Source organism: Schistosoma haematobium, chromosome 1 (genome assembly GCF_000699445.3).
Source record: "Schistosoma haematobium chromosome 1, whole genome shotgun sequence".
NCBI classification, from domain to species: domain Eukaryota; kingdom Metazoa; phylum Platyhelminthes; class Trematoda; order Strigeidida; family Schistosomatidae; genus Schistosoma; species Schistosoma haematobium.
Window position 1 is genome coordinate 66,652,617 of NC_067196.1, and position 24,066 is coordinate 66,676,682.

Sequence of the window (24,066 nt, forward strand, 5' to 3'; positions counted from 1 at the left end):
ATGTAAGCGGGTGTTATCACTTTGATTTCTACTCCTCATTCCAGTTTCAATTATTATCTGGTACCATAGGAAGTTTCCAATGTGTGCGTTAAGGTGAAAGACAGAAACATCTAGAAATTCAGTATACATTTACTGATTCGTTTCTATGGAAAAATCTAAACTATCTACACAGTAGGATCAATTTGGAAATGCAAGGCATTTGATTAACATAGGAAAATGCACACCATTGATGTGTTGAAAGAAATACTAGTTAAATTAATACAATTTGGAACAGTTGACTTTCACCCCTATTAAATTCACACACAGATTTACAAACAGGTTTTATAATTCATGACTAAAACATTTCACATTGTCTTCAAGCTTTTCATGTTTCTTCACTCGTGTATTCAACACCATACTTACGTGAACTGAGTAAATAGTGAGGAAACAAAGTTTTCGGAAAAATGACTATGTATTGCCAAAGTGAAAAATAATCGAGGTAAAATCTCCATTCGCTTTAAACGTATAACATCTACAAACAAAGCTATCGTGTTTGTAAAGCCTTAGCTGGTCTACCCGATTATTTTTATGAGTTCTTTTTTACCATAAGACTCCTTTTATTTAAAATAACACCCATGTGAACTTAACTGAGATTATCTCCAAGTGATTAGTATTTAGGTATTTGTAGACTTATAATGCACATCACTGATTTGTTTTATTTCAGGGTTACAAGGAATTCAATCAATGTGCAATCAGCGAATGGTTCGTGATATTGGGATTAATAGAAGTCACTTTGATAACTGGCTTAGAATTAAGAACTTATGAAAACCAGTATGAAGAAATCAATAAAACCGTGTGAATATACGGGGAATAACTTTTCCCCATTTTAAATATTTCTCAAACCAAATTGTACTTATCTGTATATTATTTTACGAGGATTTGTGTTTTCATGTGTGTAAATGAACTAACTCACATGTAGATATTCGTCATGTGTTTGCGTCAGAAGACTTTCATTAATGAAGTTGTGAGAATTTGAGGTTATAATTACTACTTTGTTAGTTTATTATGTTGTTCCCATTAAATTTATTTACAATTTCTTTTCATTATTGTCCGAAATGTAAAACGTTTGTATATTGAATAGAATATCAATTATTAAATACCTATGGAGCTCTGGTAATCGTTTACACTAATAAAGGCATGAGCAAAAGCGTGACCACCGAAAACGCAATCGAAAGAGGATAAGATTGAAAAAAATACAGATTACTAAGGGCTTGCAAAAATAAGGGTGACAATTAAAAAGTTGCACATTAATAAAGATGAGAATCAAAAAAGAGAAAAAAACGTCCAAGTGCTTAGAGTATAGACTGTGCAACCTCTGTCCGTTTTCCTCCACGACCAATGAAATACTCAGCACTATAAAAGTTCAGTGAAAAGCCCACTTTCAACAAATACTGTAATTTTTTTAATCGAGTCATAATTCGTCATTTTTATTACCCCAGTCACGCTCTCTCACTCATCTATTTCACATAGCGAAGCTGAGAATCAAGTTGACCTGCTGAATAAATATTTTGGCATCTAAAACTAGTTAGATTTAGACAATGTGTCTTTAGTTAATATTCAATTTCATTTTGATCTGGTATTTTCGACCGACTTATTTTGAATAACTGACTCGTATTTAAGGTTTGGCAAGTGTTAGACATAATCAATACACCTCTCTGCTCTATAACACTAGGTTGATAGTAGGTATGTTGTAAATAGAATTAACAACTTTGAATGATTCAAATAACGCATTTCAATTTCCTAAATGTGGTTTCACTTCATCTTGCACATACACCAGAAATTTTAACAAACAACTATAGTCTTTCTTTACCTAAGAAGTTATCGATACCTGTTGCCGTTTTTCAGTCAGAGGAAGTGTACAAGATGATCTCACCATATTTTCCAAATCAATTTCTTTTCCCTTGATCCTTTTTACATAACTTCTTTCTTTTCAAGATATTCGAAATGATTATTCACACACTTCTTAATGCTTTAAATTTACTGATTATCATTCTAAAAAGTTTGTTTTTCGACTTTTACTTACATCCTACGTAGGAATATTTGCTCATGTTATCAAGCTATTTATTATTTATACTATTGCCACTACTGCACTAGTCAACTAATAAAATGTTTGTAATTGTAAATTACTGTTATCATTTATGTAATCTGTTTCACAGTTAAATCTGGCATTTGACAAACCATTCGGTCACTTATCACTGCTTTCAATTTATTCAGTTAAATCATTGTGGATATATCACAATGTATCGATACTCTTCCAAAAACCCACTTGAAAGTTATCCGTTGTTCCATAGAACAAACATATACCACAGGTTTTGATTTTCCAACTCAGATTTCTGATAAAACAGAGAACATTGGATGATTCAGAGTAACTTCGAATTCCTCGAAGATTGTTTCCTAAATCTGGAAACGCATGCAACCATGGTATTTCCAAATGAGAATCAAAATTTCAACTGATGTAAGCGAAAATCAAATTACATCCGATTTAAATGTTTCCCCAACTGACTTTCAAAACAAATTAAGAACCAAGTTTTCGATTTTCTCACCAGTTAGTTCATAAAGAAATGATCGACTCGTTATTCATCAATATATTCATCAATTTGATTTAAAGATTAGTGAGTACAAGATGTCGCTCGAAACAATTGACATATTTTAAACTTGTTTCATAAGTTGTATTGTGGTAATATTTCTGGTTTTATTCGGTGCTAAAACGTCTTCATATGTTTGTGTTTCCAGAGCAATGACTAGAGTGAATAGAAGACACGCAAGAACCAGTACCCACTCAGCAATCGCACAATAAAGGAATTCCCAATAACCCTAAACACGTTGACAAAATGAATAAAATATTAGTTAAAGCACAAAATACTTTCTCACATACGTTCCAACATTCTTCTTGTAAAAGTTATTAAATCCGTATAGTGCTTCCATATCTATCAATAAAGGATACCACTCTCTATCTTTCTTAACACAGCTTATTTTCATTTAATCAAGCTCGGTTGAGTTTGTACGACTGCAGAAATTATCTTTCTAGGCACAACCAATCCACACTAACCGATAGTGTGAATTCACTCAAAATTCAAAACATGTTCATCCATAATATTTACAAAGTGGAAACTTACACCGTCAGTTGGTTTCATTCGATAAACATTCAATGTACTCAATAAGGGAAGCCCAATTACATTGAAATAAACATCTAAAAATATACAAACAAATATTGGTGACGATTAAACTTGATTGACTGTTGAAATGTGTGCATTCAACAAATTGGTCATGGGAGGCACAATATTTCCACACAAACGCATACACAAAGCTACATGGATCTCACCGGACCACACTACAGAGAACCAAATAGATCATATTTGCATCAACAAAAAATTCCGAAGGACAATGGAAGATGTGAGAACCAGGAGAGGTGCTGACGTAGCTTCAGATCACCACCTAGTTGTAGCCAATTTAAAACTGAAGCTAAAAAAGAACTGGACAAGTGGACAAACAGCAATACAAAGGTTCAATACAGCCTTCCTTCGAGATACTAACAAAATCAACGAATTCAAGATATCTCTCAACAACAGGTTCCAAGCCCTCGAGGATCTACTGAAGGAAGAAGAAACTACTATGGAGGACAACTGTAAAAGTATCAAAGAAGCATTAACTTCAACGTGTCAAGAGGTTCTGGGTCTAAAGAAGCACCATCATAAGGAATGGATCTCTATAGAAACACTGGACAAAATCAAAGAAACGAAGGACAAGAAGACAGCAATTGACAACAGCCGAATACGAACAGAGGAAGTCCAAGTACAAGCTGAATACATAGAAGCAAACAAGCAAGTGAAGAAAAGCATTAGAGCCGACAAGAAGAAATACGTGGAAGAACTAGCAACGACGGCGGAAAAAGCTGCAAGGGAAGGAAATATGAAACAACTTTACGATACAACGAAGAAACTATCAGGGAAATACAGTAAACCAGAGAGGCCGGTCAAAGACAAAGAAGGCAGGCCAATCACTGAAATTCAACAACAGCGGAACAGATGGGTAGAATACTTCGAGGGACTCCTGAATAGGCCGGCTCCAATGAATCCACCGGACATCGAAGCAACACACACAGATCTTCCTATAGATGTCAACCCACCAACGACGGAAGAAATCAGAATGGCCATCAGACAAATCGAGAACGGGAAAGCAGCAGGACCCGACAATATACCAGTTGAAGCACTGAAGTCAGACATCGAAGTAACTACAAACATGCTTCACCTTCTATTCAAAAAGATTTTGGAGGAGGAACAAGTGCCGATGGACTGGAAAGAAGGACACCTCGTCAAGATTCCAAAGAAAGGAGATCTGAGCAAATGTGAAAAATACAGAGGCATTACACTACTGTCAATAACAGGGAAAGTCTTTAACAGAGTGTTGCTGAACCGGATGAAAGACGCATTAGACGGCCAACTTCGAGATCAACAAGCTGGATTTCGTAAGGACCGGTCGTACACGGACCAAATTGTGACACTACGGATCATCGTCGAACAAACAATTGAGTGGAACTCGTCACTATACATCAACTTCATTGATTATGAAAAGGCATTTGACAGTGTAGATGGGATTACGTTATGGAAACTTCTTCGACACTACGGAGTTCCTGAGAAGATTGTCAACATTTTCCGGAACTCATACGACGGACTACAATGCAAAGTCGCGCATGGAGGACAGCTGACAAATGCATTCCAAGTAAGGACCGGAGTCAGACAAGGCTGTTTACTCTCTCCCTTTCTCTTTATTCTGGTGGTCGACTGGATTATGAAGACCTCGACATCTGAGGGAAAACGCGGAATGAAATGCACAGCTCAGAATCAATTAGACGATTTGGACTTCTCAGATGACCTGACCCTCCTATCACATACACACGAACAGATGCAGATGAAGACAGCCAGTGTAGCAGCAGTCTCTGCATCAGTAGGCCTCAACATACACAAGGGGAAAACCAAGGTCCTCAAATTCAAAGCGGAGAACAGCAATCCAATCACTCTTGATGGCGAAACTCTGGGAGATGTAGAATCCTCCACGTACCTGTGAAGCATCATCGATGAACAAGGAGGTTAAGATGCAGACGTAAATGCGAGGATTGGCAAGGCAAGGACAGCATTCCTACAATTGAAGAACATATGGAACTCGAAACAACTTTCAACCAATATCAAAGTGAGAATCTTCAATACGAACGTCAAGGCAGTTCTACTGTATGGAGCTGAAACTTGGAGAACTACAACAACCACAATCAAGAAAGTACAAGTATTTATAAATAGCTGTCTACGCAAGATTCTTAACATCCATTAGCCGGATACCATCAGCAACAGTCTTTTGTGGGAGAGAACAAACCAGCCTCCAGCTGAAGAGGAAATTAGGAAAAGACGATGGAAATGGATAGGACATACATTGAGGAAATCACCAAACTGCATCACGAGACAAGTCCCAACTTGGAATTCTGAAAGGAAACGGAAAAGAGGAAGGCCAAAGAACACATTATGTCGGGAACTGGAAGCAGATATGAAAAGGATGAATAACGACTTGGAAGAGCTGGAAAGGATTGCCCAGGGCAGGGTTGGATGGCGAATGCTAGTGAGCGGCCTATGTTCCTTCACGAGGAGTAACAGGCGTAAGTAAGTAATATATATATATATATATATATATATATAGAGAGAGAGAGAGAGAGTGAATGTAACTTATTTATTGTGAGAGATACTGGGCAATATTACGCAATGTTTAAAGCCACTGAGCGTGGTAATTGCTTGGACCTCAACTAGATGGTCTCTATCGACCAGCATGGCTCACGCTCACAGTCAGTTATTTTATGAACTGGTAAACATTCGTTGTTCAGTCAATTCTAGATTCCTAGAAATTTAACGCACTTTGAGGTAGGTGCTTGTTGGTAGTAAATTCCCCATGTCTAAAAAACCTCAATCCATTAATTATTTATCCATAATATTTATCAGGTTTCATTGAAACCATTTAAGTTTAGTTATAAGGCGAAGACTAGATAAAAACTTGATTGTTTGGTAATGACTTGCAAATCCCATCCAATTAAGTAATTCATCTACTTCGTCTATGTAAATTGAAGTGACAATTTAACAAAAACAAATTATCTAAAAGTTGGAATTAAGGCACCATATCCAGAAGATTTGACAGGAAGAACAAGTGCCGACAGAAAGGAAAGAAGGATACTTCATCAAGACACAAAAAAAGATTTGAGCAGTTCTGATAACCGCAGAGATATCATGCTACTATCAATGCTAAGAAAACCTTCCAACAGTGTCGTTGAACCAGATGAGAGATTCAGTATATGCCCAACTTTGAACCAGAAGACTGGATTCCGTAAGCGCCGATCGTTTAGTGACCGAATCGTGACACTACGGACAGCCAAGTGAATGGAACCTGTCACTGTACATCAAATTTCCTGACTATGGGAAATCGTTTGACAGCGTAGGTAGTAGAACGTTATGGGGTCTTCTCCGACATTATGATATAGATGAGATGATTGTCACAATCACATAGAACTTCTACGTTAGGATAAACTGCCAAGTCGAGCATGGAAGGTAGCTGAACAGATACATCTCAAGTGAAGGCCGATATCAGACAGTTTTGCTTACTCGATCCCTTTCTCTCTCTTCCGGTCGTCGACGCCACAAGGGAGCATTTCTACAATTGAACAATATATTGAATTAAAAACAATTGCGTGCAAGCCAATATCAAAGTCACAATCTCCACTACGAACGTCAAGACAGTTCTACTGTACAGAGCTGAAACTTCAAGAACTACCACAAGCATCACCAAACATTTGCAAGTATTTATAAACAATCGTCTACTCGAGATACTCAATGTCTGTTTGTCGGATACCATCAACAACAGTGTACTATGGAAGAGGGCAAACCAACTTCCATTTGAAGAGGAAATTAGAAAAGGATGCTGGACGTGGATAAGATATACATTACGGAAATCATCCAACTGCATCTCGAGACAAGAGCTAACTCGGAATCATGAAGGGATACAGGAAAGTGAAATACCAAATAACACACTGCTTCAGTAATTGGAAGCAGACATCAAAGAGTGAAAATCGATTGTTGACAAGTAGAAAGGAATATACGCACACTTTGTTCAACATTGTTTTTTGTATAAACGTGAAGAACCGAGAGGTAACATTTGTACTACTACAATGGACATCATCAACTTTTACATTAAACAGAATCTTGCTACTAATGTGGTCATGAATACTTCTGACAGAAATTGTTACAATAAATTTTATCTCAAGTTATTCTTCTTCGATGAAAATTATCTATCTTAAGTATATATTTATTCGTGTATATACAATAACTTACATGATATTGTACTGATCAGCATTTTCACAATAAGTGTAAGTCGAAAATAGCAAAACCAGAATGGTTTCTCAAAATATTTAGCCATTAGGTAACATCCCAACAAAATTGACATACCATGACATATAAAGTTCCCAACTGTCATCAGAAAATGTATTCCTCCATAGTTTTCCATCTGTAGGTTGTTAAAAATATGGATTTCTGGAAATGTAAATGACATTCTTGAATACAGAATCGTAGGCCTCGATTTTAATTTCAAAGTTATGATATATTTTGATTGAGATTTCGATTTAACTTTTTGCATGGTGAGTTGGTGACAAATCAAATACAAAAATGTACATAAATTGCTTTGCATTAATGCTATATCCCGATAAGAATAATGAATGGTAATTTTTTGGGATCTATTTATGAACCAATACTGTGCGTATATTTTTACCGTATAATTGTAAATTAACTAAACTATTCATATTCATGTCTCTCTTATCATAAGCTTTATTTTAACCTATGAACCGTTATTATAGGATTTTCCATTCTTGAATTATTCCCTGTCTATTAATCACTACCCCACACATTCACAGCCACATTTGGCCAAATCTTGTACAAATGTTATTTTCTATTTTATGGTACGATGTGGTCTGCTTGATTGGTATATAAACTCAGTATGTTTGAAATACATGATTCATATCGCATAGGCTCGGGTTGGCGTTCTGTACTTAACTGGCTGGGCTAGGCAGAAAGCAGGACCAGTCAGAACTCTAGGCTGCTCGCACTTGTTTTACGCGTCCTTGGTCCGACCGATAATTCACCGCCCTCTAATTGGCAGTCACAAGATATAACAATTAAATAATTTATAAATGTTTCTCATGTAAATTTAAAATGAGTGGTTAATCATCAACTGTAGATCATTTGTTTCCAGATATTGAGATGGTGGAGATATCATCATTTTGTATGTAATTAATGATATTTAATCTAGGATGGCTCATGTATTTTGTAACCGATTGTAAAATGATAATTACAATACGTTATTTGAAAAATTGATACACACAATAAAACTGATGAACATTTGGACAGGTTAATATAAATGGCTTTCTACTGAATAAAAATGTCAGTTTGTGACTACTTATAGTTTTCGTAAATAAATTATCAAGGATATCTTTCTAATTTACCATTGGTAACTATTCTATTAATGGAAATGAACTGACAGCAATCATTGCCACAGATCTAATCCGCTACACCAGTCAGTTAAAATAGCAGTGTTGCCACGCATCTGCTGGCTTCATCAAGGCACAAAGGCTACTTGGAATATAACCTACAGATGATAATTAATTTAATAAGGTATTAGAAATTTTGTTTCTATCATAATCTGTCACTTATCAAAACAATCTCCTTGATATTATGTGTTATTTTATAATAATAAAAGTAATAATTATAATGTGAACACAATTTGAAAACCTAATCACTGGATAATAAGTCAATATTACCAGGGTAGATTGAAGGTGAGAACAAACTGTTTTCGAATACACAAAGGGGGGTTGAATTTTCGTATGGCTAAGGCTTCAATAAACCTTAGTATACACTCATTTACACTTTTATACAAAACTACAAAAGCCGAGTTATGATCAATCTTATGGCCTGTTCCAATCATATATTTAGAATTAGAAGATGATGGATGTTTATCCTCTACTCTTATTGGGTCACTTGATTCTAATTGTTTCTACAACCATTTTGGTACAGGTTCCGTTAAGTTGACCTTTTATTTTTTATATATAAATGATCTTAACGTGTATATGTGTGGTCAGATTGTTCGAAATGTATTGCGCTAATATATCACATAGTTCTGATAATCTTCATCTTCTTATTACATTATCGAAATCGTATATACGTCAAAAAATATCAGAATTTTTTTACTATCTAGTGTCTACATATTTGTAACTGTCCCAATTATTGAATTGAAATTTATATTCATCTGTTGATAAAGTGATGTGATTATAATCGCCATCATTTCAACATGATCTTCGTCCAACAAACGAGTTTGGTATTGTACAGTATAAATATAGACACCTGAAATGTTTGTCTTCCTGAACTTAGTAGCTTAGTGGACAACTCGATTGTGTTTGAAAGGAATGGTACTGGGTTCGTGTCCCGGGGTGAACACTAAATCTGAGATGCAAGTACATCCAGTTGACGAGTCTGAAATAGACGAAATAAACGTCCTGGAGTCCATTGCTAGCCACCATTCATCTGTGCTTATAATCCTTGTGACTCAAGGTACTCCGCATAGGATGCACGCATGCCAAAAAAAGACTGATCAACTGCAGTCTTAAACATCAATGGGAAAATTCAAGCAACCTATACAAATGGATTGATTGTGGAAATTAAATGAATTCTATATTTACATATTCAAATCATTTGAAAAAGTGAACAAAAGAAGACAAGAACTGAGTAAATTAATTACTGTGAGTGTAGCATATGTATTGTAAGTAACAGTAAAATCTCAATAATATAGCAAATATTTAAATCGTTTATTAGGAATGAACAATGGTAAAATCGAAAATTATTTCCTCATTATGAGCAAACAGAACAAACAATTACAAATATACAGTGTAAAAATCACTTTTACTTTGGCACAACATTTCATTAAAACCATGATTATAGTTGACAATCTATTATGTTAGCAATATTATAAATTACTCACGAGTAAAAACATAATAAACTCACATCGAAAATCGATAGACCGATTAAACACAATCCAGAAATGATCATTAATAGTCTGATAAATGAGTTGATTAAATGAGGAATAAGAGATTTGGTCATAATTACAATTTTACGTCTAGCTATCACGAACCAAAAACAGTTTCCTGCCATATCTAAAAACGAGTGAACGAAGTAAAACACTATGTAATGTGTCACATATATATAAATATAAGTTGAACAATATGTCCCAACCACACTGCTTTTAATAGAAATGAAGATCATTACTTAAATAGAAAATTTTCACATTAAAATGATTCTGTATTGACGATCGACGATCATTACATTCACTAATGAAACTGGTCACAAATCAGCTAGACAAATGATGCTGATGAACTCATTTGCATACTGTTCATGCTGTTTAGTCGTTATTATTTGCAATTAGCTTCTAAATGTCATAATTCGAAATCATTTGATCTATCACATGTATACAAGCATTACCACAATAGAGAAATACAGCTACACACAACAACTGTGTACCGATGAAAATGCTTGTTTAGTGTGCCCCTTCATTTTGACGTCAATTAGATCAGACGAGGATGTTATCGACAGGCTCATCACTTTTAGTGGCCCGATATCTCACTCCATTTAAATCGTATTATTATTGTTGTTATTGAAATAAACGTTCTGCCATTCATCGTATAGAATTATCGACTTAACTCGCGTTAGTGATTAACGGAATTGAATAAGTCGAATACGAGAATGAATTTCGAATACCTATTATTTTGTACAATTGTGGATCAGAACGGACAATCAGGGAGAGGGAGAGAGAGAGAGAGAGAATGAAGGACGCGAACTGGATATAGTCTAGCGAAATTAACTGGAGTAGTTATGTAAGCCAATTTATTTTAGTTAAATGGTACTCAGTATCTGTAGCCGTATCGAATCGAGGTGAAGCGAATATAATTAACAAGGTCAAAATGTAGCTTGAGAAGAATGAATAAATCGTTTTGTCCAGAAGCTAGAATAAGCTATGTAGGCTTGGTATATCAGCCGACAAATGTTTTCTTCAAAATCGTTTCAACCATTCATCGAAAATCACTGAGAATTAGAGTACATAATTGTTCTTTATAAAAATGATGAGATAACTACTATCCACTCAGAAAACCTATAATATTTAAAGAACAAACAAATAATGAAAACATACATTCACTGCGTCAATGAAACTAATCTAACCACTTAATCATCGTTTGAAATTTCCATGAGTGGACCTCTAGTCTCAAATTTATGGAAAGATTTTCTTCATGAATTATAAGGGAACTGATTAGCATGGTTAAAATCCCGTTGCCGTTATGAAAATGTGTATCTCTCATCATCATTTGAGTTTTAATATTGCATTACACCTTTTGTTCATGAATTTAATTCCTGATTTCCATGTGACACTGCCCATTTCTAGTCTTATTAATTATATCTGATACCATTGTGATAACGACTCCTTTCCCATTCACCACAGTAATCCAATCTCTCTTTGCTGATACACTGAAATAACTTTGGTAGATATCCATTTTTCATAGATCTTAAGTCAAGTATGATTCAGTGATGAGGTCGAATTTATGAGATCGAAGTATATTGTGTTAAATATTGAATTTTGTCAAGCTGATCCAGAAACAGTGTACTAATATGTAATAACTTTTAACGGGTACTGGAAAATGCCTAATTTCTTTTGATGTGATATGATGGAAAGAAAAGTCAATTTTCGATTGATTTACTCATTATGAGTTTTGTTCAAGATTACTTCCGTTTTGATTACTCAATGTAGTATTTGTTTTCTTTTCTCGTATGATATTTTATTCTGTATAATATACGATATTCTTGTATTCCATTGATATGAACTATGCTCAGTCTGTGATTTGTTATAACTCTAAGTATTTTTCATATTTCACAGGTTGAAATCATGAGTCAGTTGAAGCTAGACCACCATTGAAAACCTGGAAGCACTGGACGGCCGTTTCGCCCTGGTATGGGACTCCTCAGCAGTGCGCATCGACGATCCCGCTCCACGCGGGGCTCGAACCCAGGACCTACTGGCTTCGCGCGCGAGCACTTAACCACTAGACCACTGAGCCGGCAGCCAACGGTGTTAATGTCTAACTTCAACTTCATGATTTCAACCTGTGAAATTTCTAAAACTCTCCACAAAACCCATTCTGATATTTTTCATATATGTGATTTCATCCTAATTATTACTCAAAATGGGTGTAAAATCAATATATAAATGAGTGTATTTTTTACTAGAATCGTCGTCGTGTTTTGGGGTTGATAAATCATCACTTATACCAGTCTTTGTGTCCTTACTTTCGCGTCGTGGGAATTGCAGAGGTCCCTCGTTCCGAGTATAAGTGATAGGCGTTCCCGACATAACAATCAACGAAGACCAGATACAAAAAGTAGCATTAAAAGAGCCAAGACAATAAACATTCAAACAACAAGTTATAACATGATGAAAAACGATCTTTCTAGAGAAAGTAACTACATATATTTTTAGATTTTTAATTGAATTTACATAGTTTTAAAACGTGTTGTAAATCACATTACTCACTGAATAGAGCATAGCTAATCATCAGCACTTGAAACCAATGTTTTTCTGGTGGGAAAACTCCAAATGCACTAAGAATTTCAAAGAGAAAGATTTAACTAGTTTACGTTAAATGAATTTAGATTATTATTGTGCAAGATATTTTATCTACATCTATTTTTTGATGAATCATGAATTACACTGACTGATTTTTTTAATGATATCAACAAACGTAGAAAACACTTTCTGAGTTTCTAAAACATAGTTTTGGATTAATATAATACAGCTCTTTCTATTTCTTAAAGTTTCATATAGTTGAAGGCAAAGAATAGAGAATCATAAACGTGTTAACTGAACAAGAAATTAGCATTTTCGGTTAATAGTATACTTTCTGTACCCAAATTATACTAAGTCGAATTTTATAAACTTGATCTCATTTGATCCTGGATCAACTAATGACAGACAACAAATATTTATTTTTCTTTCTTAGGTGAGCTGCACACCTATTTATTAATAGTTGTCAACATATCATAAAGTATTTTACGTTTTTGTTGATAGTTTATTAAATCATGATAGTCTGAAGAAACCATTCCCTCGTCTTTCTTTTCCAATGGTCATTCTGATTTGATAAATATGCTGAAGATTTCTTGGTATTCTATAGGCTTATGATGACAGTAAAACTGCAGATCCTCTTCATTATTCCTCATCAAAATCAAAAGTATTAAATTCAAGTAAACTATCTTTGCATATAGTTTTTCAGAAAATCATTCTCATCATTTATCAGTCCAACCTAGTCAACATGAGATTAACTTCGTTAATGAATGGTTTATTTTTCCTTTTTAATTATGATGCCTTAATGCTATATACAGATATCAACTTTTACTTTATCCAGATTACTGACTAATTATTGAGCTTGTCAAATATCAAAACAACTACCTTGTGGTCAATCAATTTGATTTCAGAATTCCAATCTCCTTACTAATTTGAATTTCTATCATATTTTGTAATCTCATGTGATTTAAACATGTGACGCTTAAACGTAATCGTCAAGCTCACCAGAAATCCATTATTTCAGGAATAATTATATCAGTGTTTTAATGATTTCACCATTGATTTTATTACTAATTGCAAAAAGTAACTAGACTAAAAGCTTACCTAATTAATGGGAATAAACCATTTACATGCTCGTAATATACAGATGCTATATATCTTTAAAAGAAAACAAAGACACGATTTCTTTAAAATACGTATGTACTTTTTATGTAGTAAATGAAATATGAAAAAAAAGATTTAATATAATATAAGTTTGTGTTCTATCTAGACCTGTATACAAATACGAATTGTGGTTGCTCACTGTTAAGTAAACTGTAATTGGTTAGTAAGCAAAAATAGACATCCAGCTAACGTAAACAAGTATACGGTAACTAAGGGTTTTGATCAAGTTTCGTTTGTACTGTAGATATACAAAGCTCAGGAAATTCGTATACTGCCCAGTCCATGTACTTTTTCTGTTTAAGTTCATTTTTAACTATCCATCCGCTCTCTTAGTCAAGAGAACGTCTAAAAAGGCTATTCGTCCGTCACTCTCTTCTTCAGATGTAAACTGAATGGCTTGATGCCCTTCATTAAATCGCCTAAGAACCTCTTGCGGCGACGTATTGTCTTTACAGAAGATGAACGTGTTATCCATGTACGTACAGTAAAATGTAAAGTTTTGAATAACTTTTTTTAGTGGAACATTTTCTAGTTTGGCTAGAAAAATATCAGTTAGTATAGAGCCTAGTAGTCAACCCATTGCAACAACATCTGTTTGTATATATATTTCACCGTTGAACTTGAAATTCACATTCATGGTGCATTTGAGTAATAACTCTTTCACAACATTAATAGGAACAGTAGTTTCAATTTCATTTTCAATCAGTTTTTCACCTATATATTCTACAGTCTCTATGACTGGGACGTTTGTGAATAACGATGTTACATCCAATGACATCATCTTTAGTCCCAACGTATTTGCATTTTTGATTTTATCAACAAATTGGAACACTTACTTAACACTATATTTTATAAGCTTTTCGTGTAGAGGTTTCAATACAGTTACCGACCACTTAGCTATAGTATGGTAAGGAGAGTTATACATATCTAGAATAGGTCTTAATGGGATCCCCGGTTTGTGTAACTTTGGTAAGGAAGAAATCCCTGTTTATGCGGATGAATCGTTAAAAAGGAACTTAAACAGAAAAAGTACATGGACTGAGCAGTATACGAATTTCCTGAGGTTTGTACCTCTATAGTACAAACGAAACTTGATCAAAACCCTTAGTAACCGTATACGCACTATATGTTCTGCTGATATAGTTGAACAAGAGCCTAACACATTGCATAATACTCTCAAGGGGAACGGCTATCCTAGAAAATTTATAGTTAATTATATGGTCACGAAGGCGAAAATAGGCGAAATTCAAACGGTTTCACGCCCATCAGGTACAACAGAAATTTGGTTAGATGTCTCGCTAGCAGAGCTAAAAAGATCTGCACAATAGACACTCTAAGTCAGGAGCTTGAATTCATCAACAACTCACTGACAGAGATCGGCTACCCCAGTGCTTTCATTAAGAAGTACACGTATGACATAATAAAGAAGTCGGAGATTTCGACTGTTCGTAAGAAACCTTTATATATGAAACTACAATTCAACGGGGATGTGGCCAGTGATACTCTGAAATATAGGTTAACGAAAGTAATCACCGTCACATTCTACGCAGCCAATCTTGCGTTGGCTTTCTCTTGTTGACCAGCGATATCTACGCAAACGAAGGATAAGTTACCTGAGTTGGCCTCCTCAATATGCATTTACAAATTCAGCTGCTCCTGTGGAAGTAGTTATATCGGACGTACTACCAGGCAACTTGACCAACGAATGAGTGAACATCTACCAGCGTGGTTTATAAAGGGCCAGATAAAAACAATTCGCAGTTCTATCTTGGCACATCTCATTGATAGCGGTCATGCTGTAGATAAATCAAAATCATTTCGAGTGATCTCTTGTATACCTCCATCATTTCCCAACGGAGTTCGTTCCCGCCTCCTACATATAGCTGAAGCTATAGAAATTCGTACATATAACCCTAATTTATGTGTACAGAAGAAATTCGTAACCCCTCTATCCCTCCCATGGCCAGTTATAACTTAACTAACGATTTTTTAAAAATTATTATTATTTATTTATTTTATTCTATTTTTGTTATCATTAACCTTATTTTCACATCTAGTATTTGTTTGTAATTTTTCGCCTCTTGCCGTTTGTATTCTTCACTATCTAATTATTTACACACTTCTTATTACGTAATGATTTTAATGTTTTGTGATGACTATTCCAAGTCTATTTACCCACGTTTGACCGTCTGTTTCCAACGTTTAACTATTTTTAAGATTTTTGTTATTGTATTTTATTATTCTTACTACTATCAGTACACTTGTCTTCCTACTATCAACATGAATTTTACATATTATGTGTGGTGACCTATTCTATTTCATTGTGATTATTGACCCATATTGCCTTGATTGGTTTAACATTTTCGTATAAATATTGCACAACAAGGGCGACCTGCTTGAGCATCTGGGCTACCTGTTCCTGCCATCCATATATTTCAACAAGTTATCTATTTTTGTTTGTTTTAATATATCAATATGTTTATTAATCGCAGGATGTATTCTGCTGCGTTTCTGAAAAGTGTACAACCTTTCGTTGTCAAAGTTACAAAAAACTCAATAAGAGCCAATGTGGTTGCTGGCAATATACAGCGAAAAGAATGCACACTATTCAGATGTTCATTTACTGAACTGCTAACATCTAACTGGCGATCACTCAATATTTATCGCCAGGACCGACCAAGAAGAAAGAAACGGAAACTTGTTGAAATACTTTACGCTGAGAATTCTATATTGTACCAAAAATATAATATTGAATAAAGCTGATAATAATAATAATAATAATAATAATACATTAGAGTAAAGCCTGATGACGATCTAATTGAAAACAATTGTTCACTTATACGTGTTGTTCGAATTGTAATTGCACTATTATTTCTCTCTCACCCTATCTGACCCATATTTATTCTGATCATGGATCTTAAAATTTCACTTAACATATATGCAGGTTCAAGTTAACATTCTATCATTAACATTCATATCATATCAACAATTTTATTGTATTTTGTTTAACAATCCTAAATTCACATGCTTTAACCGATGTACTTTGCCCTTAACCTGGCCATTTTCGGACTAACCTGAATAGAATTTATCGAAAAGAATATTCTTCGTTCGAATACTGTTCTTTTAGTATGTTATTAACAGTGGAACAGATAAGATTGATTTTGGATTCCCGTTTTTATTTATTACCCATCAATTAATTTTTTATGAAAAACATCTCATATTTCTAAACTTGATCTCAATATAGATATTCAAAATTAAAATTGAGATAATTGACTTACACTGGAGGAAATCCCGAAATAGCAATAATTAACGCAATTTTAGAAAACCAAACTGGTTTAACTTTTCTCCAACAAATTAACATTCAACTTCAATTATACTTTTCACAAGTTGAGTTAAAATCTAAAATTAAGAAAATACAAATCATATATCTGAGCATATTACGAGGCTACAAACACAACTGTCGAGTGCATGCATAACTTTCGAATGTATTCCAAGTACGATTGGAGTCTATATGACCATACATCGATCGATTACTAAAATAAGAAAAGTTATCACTAATTCAAAAGCATTTTTATCTTTGAATATTTGAACTGAAATAATTAGAATTAATGATATCAATGGAACTTAACTCACCTCTATAAGTTCTTATAAAAAACTTAAATGCTCTTCATTCAATCAGGAAGATAACCACAGTGAAGTGTATCCTTGACTATCAAAATATCTTAACACTTTGTATGCTGGGCTTCTTACAGTTCCAAACATAATATTTCATCATGACAAACTACCATTTCATATCTTTCGTCTCAAAAATAAGCGCGTTATGATTAGGTTATGCTTCTTACTCATCTATTATTACTGTGTTACCTTTCTGTCGTATAAAGTAATCGCTCCAAATAGTCATGATGTCATTATTGTTTTGCCACAAAGAACAATATGGTGGGCATTTATGGTTTCCTGAAAACATTTTTTTCGCTTAAAATATCTAGAATTGATTGATCACTGAGTTATGAGTAATATTATATATATATATATATATATATATATATATATATATATATATAGTTGAATTCTATCGATCAGGTTGCGTTATGGACACTAACCTCAAAGACATGACATCGAGAACACTATATCGGTCAATTTTCAGTAATCAACCAATCGTAAAGCATGTGAATCCTACAAGAGGACATTTACTATGCTAATAGCGAAGTGAAGTGTAATATTCGTGCATAAAAATAGTTACAATCCTAGAATATATATATATATATATATATATATATATAAACGTATAGATCAGATGGAATGTAGTAATTTTTATAACTGAGCACCATTTTTATTAGATCTTGTGTTATGAATGAGATACTCGTGAAAGTTTAAACAAATCTAGTCACTGTATTCTAAAACAATTAAATGTTGTTGTCATAAATATTTTTGAAAACTCAACTTTTAATCTCCTACCCTTGCTATTGAAATATTAAATAACATGACAACGGTGCTACTAAGTACATTTTATTTTCTGAAAATATACAAATTAGAGTGTAATCAAGTTTAAACATGTTTCTTTAGCTATAATAGTAATCACTAATGTTTATAATTTCATTATTATGAAACCTTTAAAATAAATTTCCATTGTTCAACCTGATTTACTACGGTTATCTAAGTATAAATAATATGTGAATAAAGCTCATAAATTCAACAACTTACACAAACCCCTACATAAAAATCGATACATGTAACTCGCAGCTAAGTACAACTGTTAGGGAGAAGCTGTAATCATTGAAGTTGTTCTATGAGAGGCGTGAGGTGAATTTCAAAAACATCAATGAATGGTGATCATTCTCGAATTGACTATCGTTAGAAATAAAATAACAATAGATCCCAAATCACTGGTCTAAACGTTGGAGGATCTCTGTGAGACCTGGGGGGCCAAGAGTTTGATTCTTGGTTGAATCATGGATGTTCACTGATGATAAGTATTATAATAGGACTAAGTGAATGTTTTATGTTTGCTTGGTTTCAGTGATTATTTAATTACAGCCAATTTGTAACGTGAAACTGTAGTCATAGCATCTGCAATCCACAGCCTCCAATACACACAATTACACTCAACGTTTTCTTTCTCTTTACGGTTCTTCACAGAATACAGTTTGTATATTACGAGTAGTAACATATATTTTCAATAAAGTTCACAAGCACATTAATATAATGTTGCCACTGATTCAATATCAAAAGCCCATGATCGCAGATAAAGATTTAACTATTTGTAAAATATCCCTATTGAATTCTGTTACTAATTTAAATTAAGTAGTCTAAAAATAGACTACTAAATTGTTCATACATATGCCAGTGTAAAAATGTGTAGTTGCCCTCATTTTATCGATAAACAGAGATTATGGATACCAGTGATTGTAAAGCAAATGCTTATTATTTTTTTTATGAACAATTCATTTAGGTCTCTTTACTGAAAATATTTCCAAAACTTGTGCGAACGGACCGCTTGATATCCGTATGACATAACACTTGATTTCATTGTAGATTCAACAGATCAACATGTTAAGCAGATGTACTGAAGCCCACTCCTGAACAACTAAAAATGAAAAGGTTTATTTACTCTCAAAAATCCGACCCGAATTGATAAGATTTTGGAAAGCACTCTTTAAATGTGAAATCAAAGTGTAAACTTTGGCCACCATCAATTTCATTCTATGTAATTATGGATCATTAGTCAATATAATTTGATTGATATCAACTAATACTGATCAAAACCTAATCGGTAGTACTTCGACAGTTACTGCCGGTTCCAAGCTCGAATAAAGGAGAAGGAATAGGCATGTCATAACCAACACCATCCCATAGAAAACAAGATAACCAAAATCGCCCCTTCCAAATGTATGTCACATGAGCGTGTACAACTGACTCAAGATTATTTATCATTATTGATTATGGAAAAACTGATTGCTGAAAGTCATACGTGTGTAAAGTTTGCAAGCACTTTACAAATATTCACCCTGATGTTCATCATGTGTCATTTTCACTGAGTAGGAAACTACACAGATAACAACAACTTACCATTTTCGAGAATAGGGATAGTCTATGATGAGGATATCATGGTCCCAGTACTGATACAATTTCCACCATCTTCAAACACACATTTTAGTCATTTGTTTGAAATAAACTATCATTTTAGATAAAAACCAGCATTACATCAAGCCATTCCAAATAACACGACTGCAATATCAGACAAATATCATCAGTAATCATTAAGCAACTGTCTTTTCTCCACATCATCTCGATTCTCATATTAATAATTCATCGTAATTAATACAGCATATAACATTTCACCCTTACTTACTCTCTTCTAATCACTCACATTTCAAACTATCATTAACTTGTACATTTATCAATTGAATCATCTAATCCAAGCGAATTATCGCAGTATCCGACTAGTAGGCATTGTCTCTATGCATATACTTGTAATTAAGTTTTACCATGAATATTTAATACACCAAACTCTATAATATCAATTATCTGTCTATTCATCAACTGAAATTATAACATTTAAAATGAGTAAACAAATGGAATAATTTAATTAGTAGCAGTAAACTTACTTTCATACAATCAATCTTTAATCAAATGTTAATGTGAATTGCTTCATTTAAAATCGAGAATATCACAGTATAACCGCAAGCGTGCAAACTATTTTATAACTCAATCCACATGACGCTTTTCTTCAGTAAAACATAATCATGATTTTAACCAATCAATCAAGAAGTTATTTAGAATATTGATTTGTGTTTAAAATACATGTAAGCTAGCTATCGATACTTGTTGATGCAAGAGATATGATTGAATGAATTACTGCTGATAAAGTAGAATATACTTGAAGTAAATAAACTATCTTGACACATTCTAATATAACGACTCTCCTACAATCAATTTTTATCATGGTTAAATTTTGTTAAGCCTTTTTATAAACTTACTTAACAGATAATGCTATTCCAACAGTAACAATTCTTCTGTTTCTTTGTACTATTACGATTATTGTAATATATGTATAAACGTGTACGATTGATCATATGACAGCCTATGCACATATCTCCCTCCAGCTAAAATGTTTATAGCTTAAATATCGATCGATGTGTCATTCTCTTCACTATGTATGTATGTACTCAAATCCTATTATTAACTTATGCCTTACCTAGCTGTGCCTTATTCGATTTGACCAAAAATTTGCCTCCATATTTGCTCGCACACACACATTCGCCTTTCGGCTTCAAATTCACTCTATGTTCTTAAACCTTTGTTGTTTGTGATATCCGCTAATCAACTGTAATCGCCTCTTCCTACTGACTTCTGATTTCAAACACCGTTGAGAATTATATAATAACGGTCATTAATGTGATTGATTAACGAAGCTAAGCCACTACACTAATCAGGAGAGTGAGTCCTTTTTTCACTTTCGTATTTGATACAGGACAAAAGAGGCAGGTATACTTTTTTGAACTATTAATATTACGTTATTTTATATTACTGAATTTACGCGGCCACAATATTTTAGATAATAAAATGTTCACCCCAAAAAATCACAGTTTAATTAAAATCGTGAAGCGATACATATTTTTCAACAAGACAGAAATTGGGAAGCAACTACTCTTTGATATCTAGTAAGCTTTATTACTTTAAAGAATTGCATCCACGTTAATATTCATAGTGAGGCTCAAACCTAGTGTTTATCGCTTCAAAAGGCTACAAGTAGTCCATTAAGCTACTGTGGTCAAATACTCGTCAGTTTGTCAAATGTGTATGAAAATATTTGTAATTGATTGCATTTTTTATGGTTTGTATTACCAAGTTCAGTTGGTCAGTATTTATTAACATGTGTGCATTCCTCGAAGATTGACTTGTCATTTGTAATTTCAAACCCTCTTTTCATCTATTTTTATTTGTTTTTTCTTACTACTTGATTACAATAAGTAACTTGAGTCATAATCGAACAGTTCTCAGACTAATGCACAATAAGTGTTTGAGAGTTTTTTTAGCGAGTTAGTTTTCTACGGGATGGGGTCGCTAACCCCATGCCCAACCCTCCTCCTTTATCCGGGCTTAGGACTGGCAGTAGCCCCCAGAGGGACTCCAAGAGGAGTTTCAATATGTATGTACATTCATAAATCATTTACTCTTGTGTTTTGACGTTTATATTCACCCTCCTACTTACTTACTTACTTACTTACTTACTTACTTACTTACGCCTGTTACTCCCAATGGAGCATAGGCCGCTGACCAGCATTCTCCAACCCACTCTGTCCTGGGCCTTCTTTTCTAGTTCCATCCAATTCTTGTTCATTTTTATCATGTCTATCTCCATTTCTCGGCGTAATGTGTTCTTCGGTCTTCCTCTTTTCCTTTGGCCTTCAGGATTCCATGTGAGGGCTTGTCTTGTGACGCAGTTAGGTGCTTTCCTCAATGTGTGTCCTATTCACCCTCCTACTTGCAACGATAATTTTCTACTTTCTCTTCGCATGTTATCTAGTGTTTCCTACACTTTTAAACCCCGTATGACATGAAGGATTAGCTTATTTTGACATATTAAACTTAATTTGAATACGATTTCGGCTAAAGATGATAGTTTAATGAAGTTATTCTCTCTGAGCTGCATGATTTCATTATGAAGCTTTCATTCTCTTTCTAACCAACCTCATTAACGTGAATCTCAGGTAAGTATAAGCTACTCGAATTTTCTAAAAACAACTAACTGTTTGTTCTATAGACCTTCATTTCGTTAATTTGTGGTTGTTATTCTGCTATCATTTATGTATTTATTTCAACCGTCTTTCTCTTCAATTCGTTTCTCAACCTTGTTGTTATCTATGATTCCAAGGTCCAACAGAATTCAACTAACAAATCGAAACCTATCAAAAGTTATTAACTAGTTATAGATGTTAACACATGCAGTATTCGAAAAATTCATTGGATGGAAGTTCTCATAAGTCACTATCTTCTTTCTCCATTCAATATCTTTTACGTATCACCCTCTTTATCTCTTGTTGCAGATGATAATAGCAGACATTACATAGATACAGTTGCATAACTAACTGACAAACTGCATGTATTGGGTAGGAAGGTGGCAAGAGATATTTCAGAATCTGTTATTATGTTTATCTGAAACCAGCTCGGTCATATTACCGTGCTGGAGAAGTAAAGTTATTGAGTTCATCATAATCATATGTGACATCACTTATTAGGACCCCTATCTATCTTTAGTTACGGAAAGAAATCAGGAAGTTTAGTCCAACTATTTTTTGGGGAAAAAGGGACATTCTCGGCTGTGTCACTTACATGGTGATTCAGATAACTGGATGGGCATACCTATACTGTCAAGGTAGTTGAATAAGTCATCTAAATCTTTGGAATATGATTGGAAATAATTTTGCAGTCAGTTTTGCTAATCGATGTAAATGAACGGAAAACAACTGCATTTTTCGAATTCCCACTGTAATTTGGTTGGTTATCACAAAAGGACCATCAACACCATTAGCCTCATCACTACTTTACAGCTAAAAATAAATGAATTTGCAACGAACTCCGTGCATGTGCGCACCATGTAGAAGAAATTATAGGGTTCCAGTGCGGAGTTGAAGATTTCTTTACTTCATATCATGCTTCAAATCACATACACTCTCTGATGTTATTAAAACCATAGAATAGTTATGAATTAATGCTACATCAGTTTCTAAGCTAATTATTTTTTTTACATAATTAGTAACTAATATACTTAGAATGTTTCCTTCCCAACCAATATCTCAATTTCTAATTCTGTTACACGCATCTACAACATTCCTTTTATGTTTTTTCGAAAAGAATTCAAAAGTTTTGAAATTGACTATTTTCTGTTACAATTTAGATGAGTATTACAAGTATGTTAATGACCTAAACACGCTCATCAATTCTGTTCGATTTGATTTTAAAAATGCAGAAATTACTAGTGTGTACAGAAATTCTTGAAGTGAGATTACCGGGATTGATAGGTTATCGCAATTACCTTACTTATACAGTCTACCTAAAACACACAAACCCGACATCCCGATAAGACCAATATTATCTATGACCAAATCACCCTTCCATGAACTCGCCTCCTGGTTGACAAGGTGCTTAGAACCAAGCCGTAAGAAACTGGCACCCTACAGTCTGATGGAT

At 34.0% G+C, this 24,066-nt stretch overlaps 1 protein-coding gene across 2 annotated transcripts; it reads right to left on the reverse strand.

Moving 5' to 3' along the window:
* Positions 1–1,360: 1,360 nt before the first annotated feature.
* Positions 1,361–21,065, reverse strand: DRAM1_1 (DNA-damage regulated autophagy modulator 1). Of its 2 annotated transcripts, XM_051209414.1 has the most exons (9): positions 20,853–21,065; positions 20,481–20,798; positions 17,154–17,274; positions 13,816–13,869; positions 12,685–12,752; positions 10,113–10,261; positions 7,398–7,569; positions 3,156–3,229; positions 1,361–2,853 (listed from the first exon to the last, which is right to left on the reverse strand). In XM_051209414.1, the coding sequence occupies exons 3-9, from the start codon at positions 17,234–17,236 to the stop codon at positions 2,689–2,691; spliced, it is 765 nt and encodes a 254-aa protein (XP_051074872.1). In that variant the 5' UTR covers positions 17,237–17,274; positions 20,481–20,798; positions 20,853–21,065; the 3' UTR covers positions 1,361–2,688. The 2 variants fall into 2 exon arrangements, with proteins under 2 accessions (XP_051074872.1, XP_051074871.1); XM_051209413.1 differs by having other exon boundaries at positions 1,361–3,229; positions 7,398–7,595; positions 20,481–21,065.
* Between the last annotated feature and the right edge of the window lie 3,001 nt (positions 21,066–24,066).